At 37.0% G+C, this 26,999-nt stretch overlaps 2 protein-coding genes across 2 annotated transcripts in view; both read left to right on the top strand.

Annotated features, from left to right (window-relative positions):
- Positions 1-2,721: 2,721 nt before the first annotated feature.
- On the top strand, positions 2,722-23,631 carry LOC136260398 (tyrosine-protein kinase receptor UFO-like). Its single transcript, XM_066054110.1, has 14 exons — positions 2,722-2,852; positions 8,983-9,395; positions 9,460-9,487; positions 9,542-9,957; positions 10,216-10,239; positions 12,365-12,542; positions 15,407-15,447; positions 15,900-16,019; positions 16,105-16,185; positions 16,655-16,869; positions 19,032-19,141; positions 21,291-21,450; positions 22,504-22,640; positions 23,344-23,631. The coding sequence occupies exons 1-14, from the start codon at positions 2,776-2,778 to the stop codon at positions 23,513-23,515; spliced, it is 2,172 nt and encodes a 723-aa protein (XP_065910182.1). The 5' UTR covers positions 2,722-2,775; the 3' UTR covers positions 23,516-23,631.
- A 1,761-nt stretch (positions 23,632-25,392) lies between these two features.
- Positions 25,393-26,999, top strand: part of LOC136260397 (tyrosine-protein kinase receptor TYRO3-like) — a 32,135-nt gene continuing 30,528 nt past the window's right edge. The window contains exon 1 of the mRNA XM_066054108.1: positions 25,393-25,534. The gene's annotated coding sequence lies outside the window, so the exon portion shown is untranslated. The remainder of the gene's footprint in view (positions 25,535-26,999) is intronic.

Raw genomic sequence — 26,999 nt, 5'->3', positions numbered from 1 at the left:
ATTTTGTCCTGCCACACTAAATGGTGTGTTAGGATCCTGCTTGCAGAAGTCTAAATTTTACAGGGGGGGTTCCTGAACCCCCCGGAACCCCCCCCTCCCTACGCCCTGTAATCACTGCAGTGGAGTGGCCTATGCCTATGGAGTTGCTGTACTGCTGGACACTAACTGATTTTAAACTATTAAGATTTCAGGACCTTTTCGCACATGATGAACACTTAGCCATGAGATGTCATGAGTAAAATTGTGTATTGAAGTCATGTGTGCATTTAAATACTGAATACAGGTAGGGGGAAAAGTAAGAGTAGCTAATATAGGGTCCGCAACGTGAAATTTCGACCTCCGAGAATCAACTACCAAACCACCCACAAATGCTAGGCTAGGTACCACTTAGAAAACGCCAGATTGGTGTTATTTTTCATTAACGTCTTGTCGTGCAAATCGGCGAATATGCTTACAAATTACGAGATTTTTTGCTATATCTTCAAGTAAATGTCTTTTAAAGCTATAATATGCACTCTCAACCTTTCTTACTAACTGTATTCTAAACTAAAACCATCAGTGGCTGCATTGTCTGGAGCGATTTCCAGCCGCAGCATCGCGAAAATGAAATTTCGGACTCGAAAAAAATTTCGATGCCACTGAAGCACACAGTATCGATGCCAAAGTAACCCTCCCAGGTCAAACTGGTCTGGCATGGGTCCAACTACTACCACACCAAATATCATGGAATTCCAAAATTGTTTGCCATCTGGCTGAGCTCGACGGATGTAAAAAATTCGTCAAAAATGCCGATTTTATTCACTGACGGGGACCTTTGCTAGCCAGATGTGCTAGTTTACTTCTCAAAAGCTTACTAGACCCATAGCCAGTAGCTTTCATTCATAGGGTTGGTCTGGCAGCTCTTCTAGCGACCTCAAAAACCAACAAATGCCGATATCCACGAATTTTGCCGATATCGACCAATTTACAATGCGTTAAAGAAATCTTGCACATCAAACGTGATGCTTTGCCTCTCTAAAGTCATGCTGCATCCTTGTTTAGTTATATTCGTCCATAGGGTGGCACTGGCGGCTCTCTTATCGAGGCCAAAATCCATCAAAATGCCCATCTCACCATTTGTCATCAGTTTTAGGAAGTTTTAGCTACAAGTCAAACATACTGGTTTGCCTCTCTAAATCTTTACTGGACATTTCAATCACCTTCGTCTGTGTAGGCACCTTTCTTCAGTTTCTTGAAAATGTCAGAGCACGCCAATTGGGCGCAACCATCAACACCACTTACTGCTTATTTTGTTTCATTGATTCCACGAAAATCCAGCAGAAATATTACATAACCCAACTGGATTTAGTCTAGTTTAAAATATCCACCCTTCGGAACTCTACACGAATGGAAATTTCGATTGTGGTTTTTGATAATCGGAATTTTCATTTCGTAATCATTTGTATAAACCTGTAGAGTACAATATTTAGAGCTAGACTAACTCCATTTTCGCTCTATTACATTTCTGCTGGTTTTCCTGTCATTTTTGCGTGGAACCAATGAAACAAAATAAGCATTAACTGGTATTGGTGGTTGCGCCAAATTGGTGTGCTCTGACGTTTTCAAGAGACTGAAGAAAGGTGCCTACACAGACGAAGGTGATTGAATGGTCCAGCAAGGATGCAGAGAGGTAAACCAGCATGTTTGACTTGTAAAACTTCCTAAAACTGATGACAAATGGTGAGATGGGCATTTTGATGGATTTTGGCCTCGATAAGAGAGCCGCAAGTGCCACCCTATGGACGAATATAACTAAACAAGGATGCAGCATGACTTTAGAGAGGCAAAGCATCACGTTTGATGTGCAAGATTTCTTTAACGCATTGTAAATTGGTCGATATCGGCAAAATTCGTGGATATCGGCATTTGTTGGTTTTTGAGGTCGCTAGAAGGGCTGCCAGACCAACCCTATGAATGAAAGCTACTGGCTATGGGTCTAGTAAGCTTTTGAGAAGTAAACTAGCACATCTGGCTAGCAAAGGTCCCCGTCAGTGAATAAAATCGGCATTTTTGACGAATTTTTTGACATCCGTCGAGCTCAGCCAGATGGCAAACAATTTTGGAATTCCATGATATTTGGTGTGGTAGTAGTTGGACCCATGCCAGACCAGTTTTACCTGGAGGGTTACTTTGGCATCGCTACTGTGTGCTTCAGTGGCATCGAAACTTTTTTCGAGTCCGAAATTTCATTTTCGCGATGCTGCGGCTGGAAATCGCTCCTGACAATGCAGCCACTGATGGTTTTAGTTTAGAGTACAGTTAGTAAGAAAGGTTGAGAGTGCATATTATAGCTTTAAAAGACATTTACTTGAAGATATAGCAAAAAAATCTCGTAATTTGTAAACATATTCGCCGATTTGCACGACAAGACGTTAATGAAAAATAACACCAATCTGGCGTTTTCTAAGTGGTACCTAGCCTAGCATTTGTGGGTGGTTTGGTAGTTGATTCTCGGAGGTCGAAATTTCACGTTGCGGACCCTAGCTAATAGATAGCTACATAATCTCATTCAGTGATTGCAAGAATTTTACCTTGCAGGGTTTCTCAAACACCTACACAATGATCATACAATCATAACAATCACAAGTCATTTCCTGTAATTATAGCCATCGTGAGGAGCCCATATAATTTTTTATGACGTCACATAGACAGGATAGACTAATGTAAGCTCGAGCATGCATATGATTAAATACTTAGCTACCGCGTTAAGATACCACCTGAGGTACAGACTGAGTCATGACGAGATTACTCGTGGCAACGTTTTTACTCCTGTATGCTTCTCATCCCAGCGTCGGTCAAGGGGGCCTAGAAAGGTACGTACTCGTGTTATAATATAGTAACAGTTGGTATTACTCAATAGCTACAGGCAGTGAAGCTACAGTAAGCTTACTGCATATAGCTAACTCACTGGTGGTACGTCGTAGTAGATTTCTGTCCGTAAGTATGCCATCAGTTAGTCTCGTGGGTACTGGAATGCGCAAGAGAGAAACCATCACTTTAATGGCTACTGTGTTAAGCGAGTCTGTGACACAGCCACAGATGGGGTACTTAGCTGTCAGTAAAGCTTTACAGTGACCAGCTTAACAAAATGCCTCACGAGTGGGCATGGCAAGGAAATGAAGAAAAAATTAAAGTAGTAACTAATTAAAATTGAAAAAAATACTGTAGCCTATGAGAGTGGTCGACCTTCAAGACTCTCCTGACCATTCTGGGCAATCTCTAGTCATGAATATTCTTCATTGAAACAGCAGCTGCCAAGTTGACAATACGTCTGCAGGTTGATTTATCAATAATACTGTTCTCATTTTGAAAATAGGTTCTGAAATGATGACAGAGAAGATGATAGCTATATAGATAGTCGTGCATGTAATACACGTATCACAGGGAATTCCTAGATGATGAAATTCTGACAGTACGTATAGTTCTTGATATAATATTAAACTTTCAAAACAACTGATATGGTAGCTGATTAGTTTCGTGTGGCCAAGCTGCTTATTTCTCTTTGTCATTGGGTAGGGAGAAAAAAGGACTAGTAGCTATTTTTGACACTTAGTTATTGCCAATTTAATTTTCATTCTCTATAAAGCATTGCCTGGTATTCTAGCATGTTATGGCTACATAATTCAATACCAGCAATCCCTCACTAACTTCACTTCCAATATCAACTTTTGTTCCATAATATTATACTGGATGAAATCGGTTACATATAACTAAGTTAATTAGTTGCTCAGTTATAAAATTCTCTTGTGTTTAATAATTCAGTTAACTTCAGCTATTAGGAAATTGCATTCTCAGTGTGCCAGAGCAATCAGAGAAAGTTTATATGACAATTTAAGTACTTTGTCATCTTGTATAAACCAATATAAACCAAAAAGATCCTATTTAATGTCACAGTTTTGGGTAGCTGTTGTTAAGGTGTGTAGCAAATACAGAGATTCATCATGTGAATGCTACACTTTTATTTCTTTGTGGATCGACCTCTAATGGAATGCAATCAAATAGATGCAGTCACATGATGGACATTGGATATTCACTGGAAGGTAGGACTTGTGTTGTGCTACATTATTGATCGTAATAGGAGAAATTCAAATTTCACTGGAGCTCAGAAGACATTTAAATTGCTGTTTATGTTACCTTAAAGAAAGTGTGTTTTGCATTGAAACAGCTTTGTTTTGATTTCATCAAAAAAGCATAGGGACTCATACATACAAAATAAAATACATAGCTTTGAAGCTTACATAAAGCGCTATCTAAATATGTATGCCCCATGACTTGCTAGATTTGTAGTGGAGACTTATATGTGCGTGCAATTAAGGAAGCAGCATGTCCTACTTACTCTGAACAGTGGTAAAGGGAAACAGCTAATTTTCAGTTCTTACTGAACAATGCAAATACAGTAAAGCTTTAGTCTTTGAGGTCAGTGATATGGCTAATGATATCAGAATGAAATAAGAAACTACTTGGCCAAACTTGTTTGATGCTTTATAAACCAGATTTGACTACACTTTATCTCCAATGCCCACGTTCCATTCATGCATACGTAGGTCTTCTAATAACATAAGCCCAACTCCATGGCCACAGAAATAAAGTGTATACTGACTTAGCTATTGAGTTTTAAGAGGTTTCTCATTTACAACCGCCTACAGATGTTTAATACTTGTGCCAGTAAGACCATCACTCCCTTTAGGAAAATTTATTCATTTTATTTTGAAGCATATCTGTGCTACCACTACGTAGTATTTCATGAGACTAGATCTCACATGATCAAGCTTGTCACAAGCCACTAATGCAGGATGTTACTATCTATCTGGATATAACTGGTATTCATATCAATTTCTCTCAATTCTTCTCACCTTTATGAATTATATTCATCATTTGAATGCAACATATGATAGGATATTTGCCATATTATGTCATAAACCAGTGCAGACTCGGTTACTCACGATGTCTGGTTACAAAGAAGATGTGTATTTCAAACAGCAGCTACATAATTTGCTTTGTCTAAAAGGTCAAACCGACAACATGTGCTTTATCTAATTTTCTATTTAGTTCAGGAGGACACTGGATTAAGTAAGACAAGTGGTTACTAAGATTGTGAAAAGTGCAACTTTACAAACCATAGATGAGTAGCCAGAGTACATAAGAGAGTTTACAGTATCCATATAAAAATTAGTTAGAGTACAAGTTTAATATAATATATTGCTCATCCCTGTAGTTGTTCCCAAATGTTAAAGCTATGATATATTGTTTTGCTAACCATGCTATTAGGCCTATGTCATGTGAATCATAGTGAATGGAATGAAGAACCTTCTTATAGGCTAACTTAATTGTGTGAAAGGTAAGTGTATATGGTGTAAGTTGCCAAATATGAGTTTGTACTCATTAAATAGAGCAAATCAAACTACAGCATCCTGTTAATATTGGATTCCATCTTATTGTAGCAACTTTATAGCAAGTGTACAGTCTTTGTGTTAACTAGTTACACCAATAGCAGAGTTTATCACTTATTATCAGCTTTTCTTATGGCAGACTGAAATATCAATACAAAAACTAGCCTATTTATATTAACCAAAGATTACATCAACTACAATTACATCAATACCACAAAAATGTTCTAATGTCACACAGACTAAAGTTATCATTTATTACATTATAATAGGCAGTTCAATCAGATTTCAAAACCTCAGAAAGCTTTATCCAGCAGAAAGATGCCTTACACCAGTAGTTTAGGCATTCAAAGCCTCTGCCCGCTGTATATGGCAAAGAGACAGTTGGAATTTGCTTCCATTAATTGGTAGCATTAGGTCTTCATTAATGCTGTGACATGTACAGTTCTAACAATGTGAACAAAAGAAGCAATAGAACTAGGCATAGCTAAGGGTTCATTTTCATTTACCACCTATGTCCCACACATACAAACTGGCCTTATACATCAGTCCCCATGCAATAGCTAAGTAATTTAGTTTCCATACATATATGGTTGGCATTTCCAGATGTACATAAAATACGGCTATATAAATAAGCTGTTACCCCAGTTTACACGAGGTCCCCATTTATAGCTTGGAAGGCTGGAGTAATGTGTGCAAGCAGTCTTGTTTAATAATCTCAGTATATAGGCAATGATGTCATGCACATTGGCTTGCTCTATTCCCCTGGCTATTATTAACTGGCTGGTCACAAATCAACAGATTACCTATATAAAAAAGTAACACCACACACTTTAGCAATAAAGTATGCACAGGGAGGTAACCTGAATAATATTGAAAAGTGCTGAATTATAAACATTAAAGTGTTAGTATACACACACAACACACGTACGTGTACTTATATGTGTAAGTGTCATCAATTAATCAGTGTGGTGATTTTGATAATACAGCGTAGCTCCTGGTCTTTTGAATTACTTAACAAAACAACATCATTGACTATTTCATTGGAATTTTACTATTTCAACTATTCCATGTCTCTGCATGGAATCATGTTGCCTAATCCACTACAGAAACTACAAGCAAACTTTGCACCCATTGCAAACATTGTCCATCACACAACTATTAACAACGTATGTAGTAAGACCTGCTACCATTTATTTCTCTGTGGTGACTTAAAGACTTGCTACATTTGGTTAATACATGTATATCGCTATGGCAAATTAATATTTTGTTTTATGGATGTGCCAGGTCAATGTTTGCATATCTAAATTTAAAAACAATCACATAATCTCTATGATAGTGTTTAGCCTAATATTGCTGTAGACTCCTAAACATTGCACAAGAAGTCATAGGTTAAGCACAGAGGAGGCAAATGGAGCTCCTTTCACTTAGGGTTTTAGCTATCACCAAGGACGTAACTAGGGGGGTTCATCTGAATCCCCCTTTCAGAGGCAGAATTTTTTGAATTGAAAATCACACCGAATATTACAGCCCTGGAGTTCTCTGGGAGCTACTTACTCACTGGTGTGGCTTTGTACTAATTTTGAGGGTCACAGTGCATTAATGCTGAATTGTGATCAATTGTGCACATGATGCATGATGAAAATGGCGAAGGTCTATTACAAGACAGAGGCTGCTTTGAGTGGTCGTGTTATACGTGTGTCAGGGTAGCACAAACCATGAATAGTTGATGTATATTTACATGATGAATGTTTTGTTTGTTGGTCATGGGCACGTGATCTCTCAAATATATTGGAATACAAGCCAAGTCTGAAATTACTGAGCATCAATAGGAGGACTGACCGAGAATCAAGACACACGGTAGTGTGTCGTGCAGCCCAAGAAGCTGGCGCACAACATCCGTGAGTATATTGACAGGAAGCCGATGAAAATGCAATTTTTGCACCACTGTAGCTCTGTGATGCCTTGATGAAACAAGACAATTTTTGCTGTGGACACGCCTGCTAACTTCAGTTCCCCACATACCAAATTTGAGTGTAATTGCTTTAGGCGTTCCCGAGATATGCGACTTCAAAAATTGGCTTAGTTTCTTCGTTTTTTTTTTCTTATTTTTCTTCCTCTTTTCGCACACTTACAAACACTGCTATAAAACGCGAACGTTATATCCAATTGCCTTGAAATTTGGCACACAGAAGGGAGGTATAAAGGCACATCTCAGTACCAACTTTGGCTGGAATACGATAAACAGGCAAAGAGTTCCAAAATTCACCTGAATTGTCGTTATTAAAATTTTTACCATTAATCTACCATCACAGCCATTTCTTGGCCGCCACCTTGGATTTCACATTTTTTTCACCATAGCCTTTTTGAAGGCCACACTCTTTTTTTACAGTTTGGCTGTTTTGGATTAGATAATATATACCCAGAAGAAAGTATTGCCAACTAAGGGACTCAAATGTGGAGGTCTCCCCTGTGCTAAGAATGAGTTGCAAGTTGGTGACATTCCATGCACTACAAATCCAAACTCCTTTCCAGAACATACTGGCTACTCCCCTGATCACACCCTAAATACTGTAATGGAGAAGTCATGTATTCTCTAATAAAACAGTCAGGTAAAGTTAATAATTACATTAATTTTTATATTTATGGCCTATTGGGTTAGAACAACATCTCCACATTTTTTGTGGATCATGAAGGTAACAGTTATCATCACTGGTATGGTTTAGTGTGACTCCTCACCTTTAACATGATTCATTTGCTACTCCTAATGTTTCTTAGAGTCTTGCTACCTTGCTGGCCATCTTGATGGAAGCTTATTATACGAGTTCACAGGAAGGTATTTAAAAGTCCTCGTCTCCGTGCACTTAACTGTGTAGCTGCACGTGAGATGAGCATTTGTTTGCTACTGGTGAAAACATAGTAGCTATGTGTAGTAATTGTGTTTGTGTTATTAATACACCAGTTGTACAACTTCAATGAAACTGTATACCAGCATTAATTTGATTGCTGACTTCATGTGACAATTTATCTATAGGTACAAACACATTGTTTGTAATCCACACCAGTGTACTTTTAGTATAGCTTCTCTTCCTTTTAGTGATGTCCAGACCATACAATTAGATTCCAGATATCACTTTGAAATTTCTTCTTGTAGTGGCATACTATCCAGTTTCAGTTTTTATCATTGATAATATTTATGCAACTGTCAAACTACTACATTGACACTACTGTTGTTTTTGGTAATGCTGGTATTGTTCACCATTACTGGTTAATACTTGTCCACTACTCAAAGTACAATGCCACTAATTATAAGGACCTGCAAGAAGGACTAAATCCAACAGACTTTGCAAATAAACTCAGGGAAGAATCCTAGACCCAGTGTGACTTGACCTTCCTGTATATACATTATTTTAAATAATTATTCAATTGTGAAATTTATATAACAATAATGGCAATATGCATGACTTTTTATCTTCAGATTTGTATTTTGATTTGTAACCTTGTCTTTCATAGAGCAGCATTGACTATGTGAGTGACAATTGGTATTATTGTGTAGGTGTGAGAGGGCTGATTCTGGTGCTGGATTACCTAGAGTGTGTCTACAGTTTTATGGTGGGGATAATGGATTCTTTAATGGCACATTCAGAAATGGATTACGAATGACAATAGATGATCTTGGAATGGAATTCTCTACTATGCATAATGATTCTGGATGTGTGGACTATGCATTAAATTATCTGTGTTACTTCTACTACCCCGTGTGTAGACTGACAACTGGTGTGGTATCCTATACATGCATCAGTAGTTGTGGCTTGTTGGTCAATAATCAAAACTGTGCAGATTTATTGTCACTGGCTGGTAATCGGTTAGAAAATGAGAACTTTCTTGAGCCTGAAGCTGATTGTGAAAGGACATCTCGAACACCTGAGACGCCTATGGTAGTGGCAGAAGAATGCATATCAATTGAAGGTTAGTACATTTCTCTATGTATATACAAAGAAAATATGTTTACATCTTTGATTTAATTTTCTAGAAACTCTCCCTGTGCCTTTCCCATTAAAGTAAAATGATTAATGTATGATAATGTTTATTTAATATATATATTACATGTCCAGCTGTGAATCAATAGAAAGTACTAGATGTCACCCATCATTGTCATACACCCACTTTGCCTTAACTGGTTCTGAACTTATTAATGAAAGAGATGAAGTAACTGATGAGTTTGATCATTTAGGAGAAGAGATAGGAGCAGATCATGATTGTTTAGAGATCCTCAGACTACTTGACTGTATACTCTCTCAACCAGCTTGTAATCCTGACACTGGAACAGTTACTCCAATATGTCCTGAATTGTGTCCAGAAATTGACCAAAATATTGCTGATAGCTGTACTAATCAATCATTCATTAATGATACTATACAGTTTGAGCATTTGAATCGTATTCTTCAGTTTAACTGCTTTGATCCAGAGAGCTATTACAACTTTCCATCATCATATTTTAGTAACTCTAGTGTTGATTGTATATCTTTTGGTAAGCCACACTGCATAGATATGCATATATAAGTGTACTCAGATTCGATCACATAATTGAATACCTATTGCAGTGGAATATCAGTTATCCAGGCATCATACGTAATGCATACCACTTTAAAAGTCAATGGGTAGCCACTACAGTATCTAAATTTTTCTTTTTGCATACTTTTTAAAGCAGTTCTTGTTAACATGCAGAATGCCATTGTATGATGATATATATATTTATATTTATTTATCGTTTGATTTGGTTTTTTAGTTCTAACTTCAAGCAACAGTGCAGGTATGAATGTACAATTATTACATGTTGTATACTATATTTGTATCAGAGTCATAATAAATCGTAGGAATATTTAATGCTTTCTAGGTTACATCTACTATGTATTATGTATATGTACATATGTAAGAGGTAAAGCATTGCTGCAAGTACTACATGTCAAATCTGGCATGAAAAAGAGTGGGCGAGAGACAAATATTAAGAGTTTCATCAATAATGACAGTGCATGGTCATCCTTTTGTGACTTAATAATGATATGAAACTTCTGTGGAACTGATCTTCCTTATAGGTATGGGCAAGTTTCCTGATTACGTTGTAACAGCAAAGTTGTTTTCAGTGATCCACACCTTGTCCACAAGAGCAAAACAGCTACATAGAACTGATAAATAAAGCTTTAATCACTGTTGTCAAATGATGAAATATACATATATAAAGCAACCATGAATGTATATAGAGTAGTGATTAGCTCACCATATCCAGAAAAACCTCCAGATTTATCGGTGCAGAAAAAGATCACTCTTCCCATAGCACGAGGCGAAGGGGAGTGTTATATTTAGTCTTGAGACCACTCTTTGAGTGCAATATTTGACGTACCGTATAATGGGTATAATTTTCGAATGGCTTTATTTACAAAAATTTTGGAAACTGCCAACTGTTTTCAAAAATAATACTTTCGAAAATAGCTACAGTAGCTAGTTGCAAAATTAAAGCTGAGTAGCTCAGTGGGCATAAGCCATTTTTGCAATCAGTTATCTAGCTCCGCTACACAATTAATAATGTAATATAACCACATCAGTGATCCCTTTTAGTTACGTACTTGAAAACAAAGCTGATACAAGTAGCTACCATGCTTGAGGCAATCTGGCCACGCAAGGCTACCAGTACCACCACTTTGGATAGATACGGTATACGCTGCAACCAGTAGCCCTTTTTATGTTTCTCTGCCCACAGTATGTTGACTATAGTTTCTAACTAGTAGGCAGCAGATTACGGCTGTGGCAGCGAGTGGACTAGATCATTAATTTCCAAATGAAAAACTCCTCTCCATGGGTCTAGATCATCTCACCTACACATGATGTGCCCAAATCCATCACACAGAAAGTGTCGTGATGGGAGAGCTCCACTTAGTAGCAATAGCGAATAATGCTTGGAGTGACGTGGTACAGTCCATCTCAATTTAGGAAGGCAGCACACCACACATTGTGACATTTTTGAAAATATTTATTTGAAATGTTTGCAAGTTGATATTTTTTGAAAATTTAGCCATTCGAAAAATACCCATTATATGGTATAGCATGAGCCTAGGCAGTGCTTTAACTGTTATTATAATAGCAAACTGTCAACTTGAGGTTTCACAAGATGCACAAACAATTAGAAACTCACAGTGTAGTCTTGTAGGCCGATATAGAACTGTGAAGTGCTCTATAACCCAATGTAGAACTGCTGTGTTCTGTATGGCTATTACAAAACGGTTTTTTGCTTTGATCCCCTCATGCACACATGGTTTTTTATATAATGTACCCCTTTACCCTCTGTTTGTGTACATGTGTGTGAACATACTAATACATACTGAAGCACAAATGTTTAGGAATAATTTGTACACTTCCTTTTAAACTTGAAAAGTAAACTTCATTGATTTTCATGTATCCGTAACTTTGTTGTGCATAAATAGAAAAGTCCCATTTTGGAATTTTTTTGCAGTTTGGGACACTTTTCATACCAAATTTGAGGTCAGTTGTTTTTGAGGTATACTTCTTCAAATTTTGTCTTCAGATTTTAATTTTGTCTTATTTTGGCTCTCAAATTTGATTTCACAACTTTTTAAAACCTTTCTTATTTCATTATGTGCTCTTTATAGTTTTTATGAGTCATTGGTTCATGTCTGCATAGCAAAATATATACTATGTTTATTTAAGAGTCACCGTAAAATGGTTCTATTGTTAGAGCAGGTGTCTTAAAGGTAGGGTAACCGGTTATAGTGTGTTGTAGTAGAATTAGGCAATTTCCTTTTTGGAACTTCTTTTACAGCATATGCTTCTATAGCCAAGTAATTGTACAATACTAGTAACACTTTGTGATAAAGCTCTGTGTACTATCTGTGTATTGGTCTACATATTGTTTATTCCTTCAGCTGATGATTCTATCAGTACTGGTGTTATTGCTGGAATAGTTGTAGGAGTCGTCATCATCATCATCATAGCAATAATAATACTAGTAATATTTGTAATGGTGGTGAAGAGGAGGAGGAGTCACATACCTGTAATGTATAAGGATTCTACTGATTGTTGCTCTATAGACCAAGGACCAAGGTTGTTGAAGTAGCTGTGTTTATGTTTTGAATGTATCACATACATATGTATGCTTTGCTCTTGTTTAGAGGGACTGTATTTATGAAGTTACAGTAATGCAATGCAATATTTCTTCTAACATTAATCTCTATTACTATGTATATCTAGCTATACTCTTCTGCATAAAAATGTACTAGTAATATTTAAACCACACAAAAACAGCCAAGCTGTGAAAAAATGGTGCGGCCTTAAAAACCCTGGATGAAAATAGTTGTGAAATCAAAGGTAGTGGCCAAGAAATGGCTGCAATAATGTTATTATAATTGATGCTAATAAATTTTAACAATGCACACAGCCATTATTAAAATTTATTAGCATTAATTAACATCATTGCAGCCATTTCTTGGCTGCCACCTTTGATTTCACACAACTTTTTTCACCAAGGATTTTTAAGGCCTCACCATTTTTTTCACAGCTTGGCTGTTTTGTGTGGATTCCACTTCTTTTTGTACTTTATAAGGCCCCAAAACCAGCCTATAGCTGACTTTCGGGTTTGTTTTTCTGTAGACACAATGATGATTATCAAAGATAGACATATAAATGTATTGTATTGCATGATTTACTTCAATATTTGGTAATATTGTTGTATATAGTACTCTAATAGAGTGCACATTTTTAAAGGACTTCTAATAGAACATACATAGAATGTTCTAAAACAATCCAGTACTTCTATGGTAGATCTATGAAATTACAAACATTTTGGTGACTGCTCTATTAGAGTATCTCCATCATGAGATTTTACACTTGCTTGGTTTTTGCTTTATAACTTTGTGACTGTACCTCTATTGTTATTCAAACCATAAAAAGGAACTGCTACAACGATCAGCCTATGTACACAACCATTTTCAACTACACTCGGCTTACACTGTAGCCGTGACAGAAGTTTGATCTTTTCTTAAGTGAATATATTCTCATAACTCCTCGGATATTCATCAGATTCAAAGCAAACGTGGTACGTGAATTTGCCTTTATACACTCTTCGTTTGTGCCAAAGATCGAGGCAATCAAATTTTTGTGAACTGTGCGAAAATAAATCAAGCTCCCGTACGGCATAAAAAAAAACAAAGAAATGAAATCAAAACTTTGAACACTCATATATATCTCACAAATGGCTATTGTGAATTTAATCAAATTTGCTGTGTGGCCTATCCTGCCTGGCGGACAGCTATAATGCAAAAATGGTGTGCTTTGGAGAAGGGGCCATGGAGCTATGCACACATGAAAAAGCTGTTTTCTTTCTTCCTGTAAATATACACACAGTGTGGTGCGCTGGCTTTCTTGGTCACACGACACACTACCATGTGTGTCTTGATATTGCAACAATATTTCAGAAGCTGATATACTCAATACATGTATTTCAAGATTGTTAACTTAAAATAAAGTACTGAGGGATCCAATCACAAGTAGGAACGAAGTGGGAGTAGTGAAATAAGTGACATGACTCATTACTATAGCTATGTAGGAAATCTCTACTTTAATTGGTAGTTATGCAGTTATGTATAATTTGCTTAAATGGTACACCGTATTTCCTTGAATTATGGCCCGGGAATTTCTTTAAGCACCTATCGCTCGTCCAAAAGTAGCACTAAATTTGAGGTTAATCACTATAAAAGGTTTCTGTTGACACAACAAAGGTTTCAGTTGAAATTAAGTGAAGTCTATTAAAGCTATGAATACTAAAAACTGGCATTCATGGTGGTTACATTGTTATCAACCTCAGCGACTAAGCGAGACCAGGAATTTATACAAGACCGGCCATAATTCGAGGCAGTATGGTATACATATATTTTAGGATTTGTATAACATGTGACCTGCTCTGTCTGGGATATACTCCCCCACAGGAAATTTAGCATCATGAGATGAATTTTGATTCACCCATCGACAGACTAGTCTATTAGAACTACTGATTGTTGTATTAGAGTATGTCAATGTAGAAGCAGACTCCTTTGGGTTGGTATTCCTATACAGTGACTGTGTTATTTGTAGCGCTAAATGGTGGTGATGTACTGTATAGTTTAGCCTCTCTAACCTTGCAAATGTGGCCAGACTGGAAGGCAGACTAAAAGTCTGGCTTTGTCATTCAATATGTAAGCGTTTGAGCATTAATCAGATGGTTGCAGGTTCGAGGCTGCCAAGGTCCAGTCATGGATTTTTTTCTCCTTTCTGCACCTTTTCAAACATGCTATGTATAGCAACTTTAAACAGGTTGTAGGACCAGGTGTCCTACAGACCTTCAGCACTTGTGTTGTAAAGTCTTAATAAATAAAATAATAATAAATAAATATGTTACCGGATTTGGCTTCCACACACATCCAGTTAATCGAGTTTGAATGACCATAACTCAACATAGGAGTATGCCCTTAGTCTCAAAGTTTGATCTGTCATTAAACAATACTGTGAAAACATTGGGTGAAAAAGGTCAATAGCTTTCTGAGAGGTCATTGGTTAAAAATGTGGCTGTTGAATGTGTGTGGAAGCCTGGTTTTGTTAAATTCGGTCACATATTATGCTTCTTGCTTCTAAAGCTAGATTTGACATTTCTTGTGCAAGATTTGGCTTTAGACATACACTAAAACTCCTTTGTAAAGGTGCATAAGATAATGACTTTAATTGCAGGGGTGCCATTTTGTTTTGAGGGATTACACTGTATTACCATACTGTATGATGCATAAATTATATAACATGAGGCATGCAGTAAGATACATATTAATAATATAGTTGCCTATTAAATAAGTAGTCCGATTATTACTCACTGCCATAATTGTATAATCGAGTTTGCGTTTAGGGATGTCAGTCCATAATACAACTTTTTTTTTGGTTTATAGATATATACCAACTCTCACCCGTGATAATCCTTCAACTTCAGGTAAGTAACAATTATTTATCATGCTCACATGTACATAATAAATAACACACACACACACACACACACACACACACACACACACACACACACACACACACACACACACACACACACACACACACACACACACACATACATAGGCTCTCAAGCAAAATCACATTTTTATGATATCAATAACTAAAGTGATTGTAATAAGAAGACACTCTCACTAAGCACATCCCTTCAGCTCCTTGTATATACGATATCATGATGAAAATTCCATGCAACATGCTCTACAATAATCTAAACCCAAGTAATGGATTTATTTGTTACTAAGGGAGCATTAAAGGTGATGATGAGAATTTGTAGGTTAATGGGTAGTTACGTTGTTCACAGAGTAACAATACTAAGTGACTCATATAACAATATACGGTACCCTAGACATAACTACTGGATGATTTGATTGTTTCTAGAAGCTATACCTGGAGATAATAAGCAAGAAATTGATCAGTTCCTACAATATGTCAAGGAAAAGTTTTCTGAAGTTCTGTTACCTGCAGAAGTTGTTACTAAGTCAGATTTCCTAGGAAAAGGTATGTCAACTATCCTGCAAATAATGTTGATAGTTTTGCACATCTGCTTAATGCATATACTTAAGTTATCATTATCCTCCTACAGGAGCATTTGGTATGGTCCACAAAGGAGATTTAGTTACTTCTGGTGGTGTTGTCAAGGCTGTGGCTATTAAGACTATCAAATGTAAGTAAGACAATCAAATTCAAAAAAATTGACAAAATTGAGCACTTGATTATTGTGTGTGTTGCAGTATATTAATCTGGGCCTGTGGAAATAAGGAATACTGTGACAGGGTCTGCAAAAATAAGGCACGTGGGCACATAAAATTTGCTTACTATTTCAAACTTTCATGACTCATAACGTTGACAGGCATTTTGTAATTAAAATGCATTTTTTAGCACTCATTAAACGTTTAATTGGCTTTATAATGAAGGATACAGAATGCAGATATTTCATCCTGGTACTGAAATATGATCCGACATGTGATGGGGTGTAGTTTGTACCCACATGCCCTATTTTTGCAGGCCTGGTCACTTAATGTAGACATTTAATTGTGTTACTGATATAATCTGTTGTATGATGGGATGTAGTTTGCCGGCACAATTACAAATGTAATTCCAGCAACATTGCACATACATGTATACTTGTGTAGCTACCAGTTTGGATGGGATGAAGGACTTGGTAGCAGAGACAGCCATAATGAAGGGTTTCCATCATCCTAATGTGTTACCATTACTGGGAGTGTGTGTTGACTATGATGATGAGGATGTACTAAAAATAGTCATTCCTTTTATGGCTAATGGAGACTTGAAAACTTTCTTAAAAGAGAATCGTGTCTCACCAAACAGCACACATGAATACCCAAAGGTACATAACATTGTATTTGACTGCACGTATGTGTTGTATAATGGGGAGGGTTCCACAAGCAATATTTATCAGATACTTTAAAATTCATTTAGTAAAGCTTTACAGCACACTTTCTGAAGGTCTATAGGATACCTGGCCCTATATATAGCCTGTTTAAAGATGTTATAAATACTGTCTTTCTTGGTAATGTAACATGCATGGTGATAGGTTGTGCAACCAAGAAACTTTATGCGGCATGCCACATCCATATAACAGGAAGGAATACCATTAGGCTTGAGTACATTATGCTTTTTAAATTATCATTATTCTTTCTGGAAATTCTTTTTTTAAAAACCTACTATTCCCAAATATTCCTGGAGTAATTCCTGGAATTATAAAAGTCAAATGGATATTCTTCTGCAGCTGAAAATATAACCACTTGCAAGCATAAAACTATACCCAAAGATCGAGATACTCTAATAGAGCTGTCACAACTAAACTTGTCTGAGTGTTCTATTGGGTTAAGTGACTGTTCTATTAGAGTATCTCGATCTTTTTGCCCGATTATGTGCTAGCAATGATTGTGGATGTTCCTTTACAACTTTTTCTGCGATACTGCACAAAAAATGTGTGAATTCTAATTAATTATTCCAGAAGATCACCCTATTATTCCATAATTATTCCTGATGCTTTTTACCACCAATTATTCCAAAAATTATTTGGCATAATGTACGCATGCCTAAATACCATAGACACTTGCTATTAGGTGAATGCACTTAGCCCATTGTCAGTAGAATTTTTGTGAAATGTATACTATGGTTGTTACACATGTGCTAATAAATGACTACAAGGAGTTTCTGCTAGGAAAGCAGTACTATGGTTTTTAAACAATTTGGTTGTATATACCGGTATTGAGTTAAAACACAGTAATGCTCAAATGTAACATTGTCTGCCGAGAGCGTGAGTAACTAAAAAACTCACTAATTAAAGGGTGTGGTGCCCATTTCACTCGTGAGTATTCATCCCAATCAAAACAGGATGAATATACTCGTGAGTGAAATGGGTGCTACACCCTTTAATGAGCAAGTCTTTTAATCACTTGCACTCTTGCAAGGCGACATTATGTTTGAGCAGTATGTAGCTTACTTTAGTCAAGGAAACAGCAATTCTTAAAAGTCCACTACAGCATTGTAATTGTAGGCAGTGTTAGCTCGAATAATTGTACTATGTGTCTTGCAAAACATCAAGTGTACTGTGACACTTCTGGTCTGTTCTGATGATCTTTTGCTGCAATTCTACATAGCACAGTTTGCAGCAACAATTTCAACTACTACACATATATGCACTTACAAACAGGTGTCTAGCACAAGCATACCATCTGCTCTTAACAGGCAATATGTGACTGGAGGTAGCAAAATCAACCATGTGGGCACAACAGCCAAAACTGAGATAACACCAGCATGAAGTTGCTGCACTATCAGCTTGCAATTGGCTATTAATTTCCACATCAAACTTTCCTTCAACTTTGTAGGGTCTGCTTTTCACAGACAGTTCTCTGGTGGCCTGTATAACCATGCCAGATGTTTGTACAGGTCTGAACACCAGCTAGGGATGTGCTGTAGAGAGTCCAAACACTCTGGACAGATGAGCAGGGAGCTGAATGTGTACATGTGATATAATTATGTCTCTTTTTGTGAGATTTCTGCCTATTTCCTGCCTCTGACAGGCTGTTTTGTGGTCTGGTGCCTTCAATTACCATCCTTGTAGTTTATCTTTATCTTGCCCACTCTGCCACCCCCACCCTTCACCCCTTTTTTGACAACTTGTGATGCAGCAACACTAGTGGTGAAAATCTAGCAGGAAATATTGGCTACCAGATGCCCATCTTTGGTGATGCATACCAGGGCTGGCAAGTTAAAATGCTTTGAAATGTTTAAAAAAGCATTTATCTGTGGACCAATAATGCACTCAAATGGGTGATTTTCCAAAATTCAGTCACATATGTGCTTAATAACTGACAATGTGTGCCTAATAGCCAAATTTTGTGCAATGCATAAAAGTTTTTATAGGCTTCCATAGGTAGCAGGTTTGTTAGTTGCACTTTTATATTATATTGCATTAAGTGTGTCTTGTATGAATGCACTAGTTCTACCCCCATACATATGCTATGCATTGTTATTTAGGACCTTTCTGGAAGAATACTAAAGATGATGTGTTTGGATATTGCAAAAGGAATGGAATATCTCGCTGAAAGGAGATTCGTACATCGTGATTTAGCAGCTAGGAACTGCATGTAAGCACAAGTTTGTTTTCTGGGAAGAATATATAAATTTCTGTGTTACTCTATACCAGGGCTGTGTGGTTTTGAAACTTTGGTGGTATCATGGTATGGTAATAACTAAATAATTATTATGGTATTGTTAAATTGATTGATGATTCTATTAAGTTGTCTTCTACAATAACTGACTGTTATATTAGAGTCTTTTACTGGTCAATTAGACTGTCTCTACCATTTCATGTCAGATCTGCAGCCCCATTGTCCAGTTGTACATCCCATGACAGTCAGTGGAACAATTTTTTGGCACAAGAAAACCAACCGCTGTGCTACATAAGCTAAATAATGTGATAGCTAATATTGTTTCACTGAGATTGGTTGATGCAGTTACATAAATGTGACCTGATTTTGATTTTGTGCAGAAAAAGATATTTTGTATTTTAAATGGTAATAGTGGTTGGCAGCTACATAGGTAACGATAGAGATATTTATGGCTTTTAAGGCATTTAGAGCACAAGAAATAGTTTCCTGCCAGGTTTTATCATGACCGTACATGTTGTTGGACCACCATCGCCAACTTTTGGTGGTCATAATGCTATGATTCAACTTCAAGAGAGAAAAATGTATTGGAGACATATGGGATGTAAATATAAGGCAACATAGCAGAGCAGTGAATAGACTGCTGCTGCTACTGCTGCTGCTGTTTCTGCTAAATCATGTACCTCAAAAGTTATCAGCCCTCTCTCTACAAGGTGATCTTTCGTAGCTGAACTCTCTACATGTACATGATGGTTTCTTTGTAGCTGAACTCTCTACAAGGTAAAGTGCAGCCACCCATGCAAAAATGTATTTTAAAAAGGTGCGGCTTTCAAAAAATTAGGGCGAAAAATAGTAAAATCAAAGGTGTTGGCCATGAAATGGCTGTAATGATGTTAATTATTTTAAAGTTCAATAATGGCTTTGTGCATTATTATCATTTAATGGCCGCCACCTTTGATTTTTCACCCAGGCACTTTGAAGGCCACATCCTTTTATAGTGTTGTACCGATTCCAACTTTTTAGGCAAAACCGATATTTTTTTACCTTTTATCAAATATCATAGTTAACCGATATATACCTGAAAGTTACACTTGTACATACTCCACTAAAAGTACAGCTAGTAAAGCCAATTCTGTGAGGTTGTATACTTACCGCAACTCAAAGTTGCTAGCCAGACAAGTGAGCTAGGGCTCCAACCATCACTGTTTATTATTGTGATTGTGGTGCGGCCCTTGGGCTTGGGCATATATATCAGGCAAATCCCTCGTGGCCATGGTAGTTATGTACATTTTGTGGTAACCACAATCACAATAATAAACAGTGATGGTTGGAGCCCTAGCCCACTTGTCTGGCTAGCAACTTTGAGTTGCGGTAAGTATACAACCTCACAGAATTGGCATACCACTCTGGTATGCTCACCTAATAGGTGAAGGAATGCATTCACCACATTACTTTTATACAGAGGTTTGCAAACATTGATTGTGGGTTTAATTGTGGGCACAAAACTAAGGAATGATTGTGGGTTTCACCGGTTGTAGTGATACCATTTTAACCAAATAACCACTCTGTGGACGAATAAAATAACCCAAGGTGCTAAAATAAACACTTAGATATATAGGTTGGGAATGTTTGAGGCATCTTTTCATGCAGTTGAAATGTACTCTGTAGAAAAACAATCCCCACATTGCAAAAATGATTATTTAGTGATGCCTAGTAACTGTACTATGCAATGCTGACTCACTCAATTCTTTTTGCTTCATGATCACAACAATGCCCCTAATAAACCTACATGTTTAACTCAAACCCACAATGCAAAACTTTAAGCAACTCTAATTCAAACCCACAATGCAAAACTTTAAGCAGCTCTATATAAATAATCAAAGGGAACCAATGCTTTGTAGCTGCCTCAGCATCAAAGGCAGTTGTGGTTAGGGTTATATCATGACATCGCCCTAACCACAGGGCAATATGTGATATATAGCCCTGTGGTTTCCTTTGATCTGAAGTGTCAAAGTGGTATATTAAGTTATGGACCATCCCTACCCTCTGTACAAATGCTTTTCTTCAAGTATTAATATTTCCACTGTGTTAATTTGTCAATCTGATGAACTGACTGTTTTATCTACAGGGTTGATGAGAGCCTTAGGATCAGAGTGGCAGATTTTGGCCTAACTAGAGACATATACAGCACTGAGTATTACAGAATAGAAAAACATGCCACATTACCAGTAAAATGGATGGCATTAGAGTCACTACTGGATGGATACTTTGATGAGAAGACCGATATGGTATGGGCGTGTGTGTGTGTGTGTGTGCGTGCGTGCGTGCGTGTGTGTGTGTGCGTGTGTGTAGTATGTACAGTGATGGGCAAGTTACTTTTTAAAAGTAACTAGTTACATATTACATATTACTTGCAGCTGAACTATTTAGTTACAGTTACATATTACCCATAAAATAAAGTAACTGTAATAATATTACATATTATATTACTTTGTGTCCACAGCCTTAAGCTGTCATGTGTGAAACTACCACTTTATCACATGACATGATTGCGTTGTTGGACAATGTGCAAATCTTGATTATAAGTAAGAAGCTGGTGAATAAGCCTTATTCAGTAGGCTTCATTACTTCGTTGTGGCTAGGCGTTACTCAGTGGATTACTAATGAGATTAGTAACTTCGTTACTTGTAGTAATAATATTCCTTAATATTAGATTCGTTACAGTAACTATATTACTTAGGTAACGCGTTACATTTGTAAGTAAAGTAACTTGAGTTATATTACCTGTTTTTATAGCGTATTTCGTTATATTACTTTGTTACCACAAAAGTAATAATATTACGTAACGCGTTACTCCCAACACTGAGTATGTACATGTGGTATGCTTGACTAGCTGCATTGTGCTCACAATACGCACACATGTACACACATACACAAACTTACTAGCACACTTGCCTTGGCAGTGCCAATCTTATCATTTAATTCATAGCTAATTAAATTCATCAAAATGTTTACTGTAGCGGCTATGTAATTGTTCAGAAAATTGTACTGTAACAGCTATATTCTACCAAAAGATCAAACTAATTAGGTGCAGATAATCAAATATGGCTCTACGTTTCTAGGTGCCTCTAGAGAGTATGTTGGAAAGGTAGACACCCTGTAGCCAAATGTGCTACCCTAGTGAAGGACACAAACAGAATCTTAAATGCACCTCCTTCTACTCCAAGGCTATCTAATTCACCCCACCAACCAATCACAGACAACTGTGTAATTAATCCATCCATTGGTTGCTCCCTTTGTGTACAAGAATGTATGTGTGTGTTAATGTTCATTCATTACAGTGGTCATATGGAGTCACCTGTTGGGAGATTTTCTCACTTGGTAGAATACCGTATCCTGGTGTGGATAATGCTGAAGTGATCAAGACACTGAAAACTGGAGAGAGGCTAGATAAGCCTGACCTCTGTCCATCTGAAATGTATGTATTATGTGTTTGTTTAGACTACAACAAAAAATTTTCATGTTTTCCAACCTTATATCCATTGAAGGTCTTAAAAAACAACATTAAATTTTGTGTTACTACTTTAAAGAATGCCTCCTATAGTATGCATAGCTTAGTTGTAAGTCAACAGTGTATATACGCATTACAGTTCAGGGGATAAACTGCAATGGCAACTTTATTAAACAGGTTGTTATCATAATGGATCAACACAAATGCTGGTTTTCAAACCTGTTTATGAACGTGTTTGGTAGCTATGTTTACCAGTAGAATCCTTTGTGTATGGATATAGAGTGTATATAGAAAAGCAAAATAGTTGAGTGTGGTGTTTTGAGTGTGAACAGGAAAAAATAAGCTTTGTTTGGATGGACTGTACATTTATCTGTGTATGCACATGTAAGCAAAATTTTAAGCTATAATATAGGGCTCTTTGAGTTTATGCTGAAAGGCTGGCTGACTAATTATAATATCTGGTGTTTATCATCAGTGTTATAAAAGCAACATGAATCCATTCATTACAATTCTCATTACAAGTTTCAGGAACACTGAGTATGGCTAATATTGTCTGTGTTTAGAATTTACCTTCATCTCAGTTCTCTTTATTAAGCTTTGTCTTAGAATGTGATGTAGTTATAACTTCTTAGACTCTCCTGTACGTCACATTATTAATTTGTTTACACAGGTTTATTATGTTAGAAAGTACATGGAATGCTGAACCAGACAAGAGACCATCATTTTCTGATATTGTACACACCTTAAGTGATGGTGTGGAAGATACTAGTGTAACTAGTGATGATAGTACTGTTGAACATGTTACTGAATCTAATGGTTACATTGATGTACATGCACAATAGCATAATCTGATTTCCTAACTAACTTGTTCAACGCACTTCATGCAGCTATATCAATCATGTACATGTACTAATTGACACAATTATCTTTACATGTGGTATCATAGGCACCACTTTCATTGGACAATGCTTGCAACAATGTTAGATTTGAGATAGCCGAATTTAATTACTCTAGTAGAACAGTCACTTTTACATTTCTTTAAAACTGCATAATTTATTTGCTTTGTCTAAAATATTCTCTAAATTATAAAACTCCCATACCTATAGTATGTTCGCGTTGAGCTGAATCCTCAAAAACATTTAATAACTCATGGATGCAATTACACACAATCTTGAAATTTGGCTCATTTGCAGTACTGCTTGATCCGCTAAAAATATTTCAAAATCTTGTCGTTCAAATGTTTAACATAATATTTACGGCCAATCAAAATTTTCACAATACATTTCCTATGGAGAAGCCATATAAGTACGGTGTCCATTAGAGCCCTTTCTCGAACTTTTAATGGAGCCAAACCATACGTGTCTGTTTTTGACACCTTTGCTGTTACCAATAATCATCTGGTTGGCTGAAATGTTAACTCTGATGAGAAAAAATCCACTTTTAATTTTTAGCTGTTTTTCAGGGTTCAGCTCAACGTGAACATACTATAGTCCCACAACTAACATCCATACTGTTGTATGCTTCAAACTCTGCTATGTAAATTTCATTATCAAAGTTGACCCCTCCCCTACTCTTTGACCTGTTTCACCACCCCAAAATAAAATGCATTTCAAGGAAAACAAATCTCACTTGAGAAGTTAAAAACAGTTCTAAGACTAGATATGCCTTTGTTGTGTTTTTAAATACAGATCTGAAAACATGTATAATTAGCAGAATTAGTATGCATTGCACCAAGCTATAAAACCAAATGTATAGGTGTGTGTTTGGTTATGGCATACTCTATTATAACACTCTCCAGTAAAATCACTCTAATAGTACAGTCACAAAGTTTTAATGCACCAGTTGAATATATTTACTCCAGGAACTGGTGCACTTCCCTTTCCAAATCCTGGATTCACCCTTGAATCTACAGTCTGATTCCTTAGTAGTCTGCTGCACTCAGGGTAGAAGCAGGGAGTCTGGGGCTGCAGCCCCACAGAAACTATAACTTTGTCAATATGTTTAAGACTAAAAGTTTTGATGTAGAGTAGTTTTATGTATAAATGTCTAAATTATACTTCTTTCTCAGTAGACTAGCTACATTGACCATGATTAAGAGTTGTATAGGGAAAATGACAGTCATGAGTAGTTCAGTTAGCTACACAGTATATGAGCCTAAAGAATGGCATACACAAGACCATGTGCATTTCATCATCCTTAATAGGCTAAGTGTGCTCATGTATGGGATAGTGTGCAGGTGCATCATAGTTTCAATATTCAGCAACTGTGGAGGATATTCTCAATAGAGTTGTGTGGTGACTGTTCTATTAGAGTATTTGACTGACTGCTTTATTTGGTTATCTCAATGGCTTTTATTTTGGGGGGCGTGTGCCCTCTGTGTCCCCCCCCATGGATCCACCACTGATATAATTTGAATAGCTTATACCTTTTTTGAAACACAATCCTATTATGTAAATGCTCTAGTATTGACAAGATGATAATAGCTTAATGTTACAAGAAATGACATTACTATAGTATTATACAGTAAAAAAATTTTCTTTGACGCGCTAAGGCTGTATGACCTACTTCTCTCTCATCACCTCCAACCTAAATAAGCTGTGGTACCGTGGTGAAAAGTGTGTAGATAACGGTACAAAGGAAGGTTTGTTTGCTTTCAGTACGTACAGTTGTCTCGTTCGCGTATATTCGCAGCTGCTGGTCACCCTCAGTTGGCAACAATTGGAACTGAAAGTAGACTCTGAAGCGGATGGCATCGCTGGGAAACAATCCATCCAAACGAAAGAGACCAGAGGATTCCCCTGACGATTCCAGTAAGAGCGTAGATGTTTGCCGTCATTGCAGCAAGAAATGTACTAAAAAAAGTGAGGCTGTTCAATGTGATTTGTGCTGTTCGTGGCTGCACGCATCTTGCGAAGGTCTAAGTAAAGACGAATATAAACTGCTTACTCAATTAACATCCACTGTTGAAAATGTTATGTACTACTGTAAGTTTAATAAGTGTGAAACGCGCTCCAAGCAGCTTATGTTCGGTTCAATTAGTAAAGCACTTTTCCCACCGGCTGACAGCTCTGAAACCAGCACAGCAACGGAACAGAATTGTTTATCTAAGACTCTGACTGACCTTAGTGAGAAAATTGCTGATATGACTATCAAACAACAAACACTACACAACTCAGTGCAATCTATATCCTCCAAATTTGTTGAGTCTGCTGTTAACATGGACACTGGTGCTCCAGCTCAATCCATCACTCAAGGAGCTGGTCCATCTAGTAATGCTTTAGACATTATAGATGAGATGGCAGATAGAGATCGAAGGAAAAATAACATTGTCGCATACAATTTCCCGGAGTCCACTGACCGAAACGTTGATATTCAATCATTTAAGGCCCTAAGTGACACAGTTTTCAAATTGGATCTGGATGTAACCAAGGCTATTCGTTTGGGACCAAAGATCCCTAATAAACACAGACCATTACTATTGACTGTTGAAGATGTTGACGACAAGACTTTCATGCTCTCTCATTCTCATTTTCTGAAGCGACACGAACAGTACAACAAAGTATACCTTGTCCCTGATAGAACAAGACTTGAACGTGCTAAGCACAAAAGGGTTGTTGACGAGTTAAAACAAAGGAAGGCCAATGGAGAAACTAATCTGATAATTCGTAATGGCATTATTTCACAGAGACAACCCCGTGTAAATATAATTGCTGAAACCACCAACACTCAGCAGGCTACTAATTGTTCCTGATAGAAGTCTTGCTGGTTCTTCAGTAATGATAAGTAATACAATGTTAAGAACTTTGTATACAAACGCTGATCAGTTTTTAAATAAGCGTGATCTTCTTTCCGCTCAAATTACAGGTAGCCACCCCCCTGACATAATTATTATTACCGAATTGCTTCCTAAATCACCAAATTCTACTGTTAGCTCAGCTCTACTGGCACTTCCTGGATATTCTCTTTACGTTAACTTTGATCCAAACACATATACCCCTGTCACCTCTCACATACGCGGAGTTGGAATATTTGTCTCTGAGAAGCTGCAGGCTCATCAAGTATTTTTTCACTCACCTGATCTTGAAGATCAAGTATGGGTTAGAATTCAACTTTGTGGATCTGATTCACTGTTAGTTGGCTGTCTGTATCGTAGTCCTACGGGTGATCTCAGTACTAGTGTTTCATCTCTTTGTAATTTATTTACCAAACTCGATAACTATTCTCACTTATTAGTATGTGGCGACTTCAACTTTAAAGAAGTTACTTGGTCAGACCTTTCAGGTTCAACTACTAATTCTCATATAGTACCTTTTCTCGACTCAGTAG

Source organism: Dysidea avara, chromosome 7 (genome assembly GCF_963678975.1).
Source record: "Dysidea avara chromosome 7, odDysAvar1.4, whole genome shotgun sequence".
NCBI classification, from domain to species: domain Eukaryota; kingdom Metazoa; phylum Porifera; class Demospongiae; order Dictyoceratida; family Dysideidae; genus Dysidea; species Dysidea avara.
This window is presented reverse-complemented; position numbering and strand designations above follow the sequence as displayed.

Bases quoted from the DNA above. Each gene is read 5' to 3' on its own strand.
- LOC136260398 (XM_066054110.1), top strand. From the start codon at position 2,776: ATGACGAGATTACTCGTGGCAACGTTTTTACTCCTGTATGCTTCTCAT. The intron at 9,958-10,215 runs GTAAGCCACACT...TTGGTTTTTTAG, and splicing joins TGTTGATTGTATATCTTTTG to TTCTAACTTCAAGCAACAGT. The intron at 19,142-21,290 runs GTAAGCACAAGT...TTTTATCTACAG, and splicing joins TTAGCAGCTAGGAACTGCAT to GGTTGATGAGAGCCTTAGGA.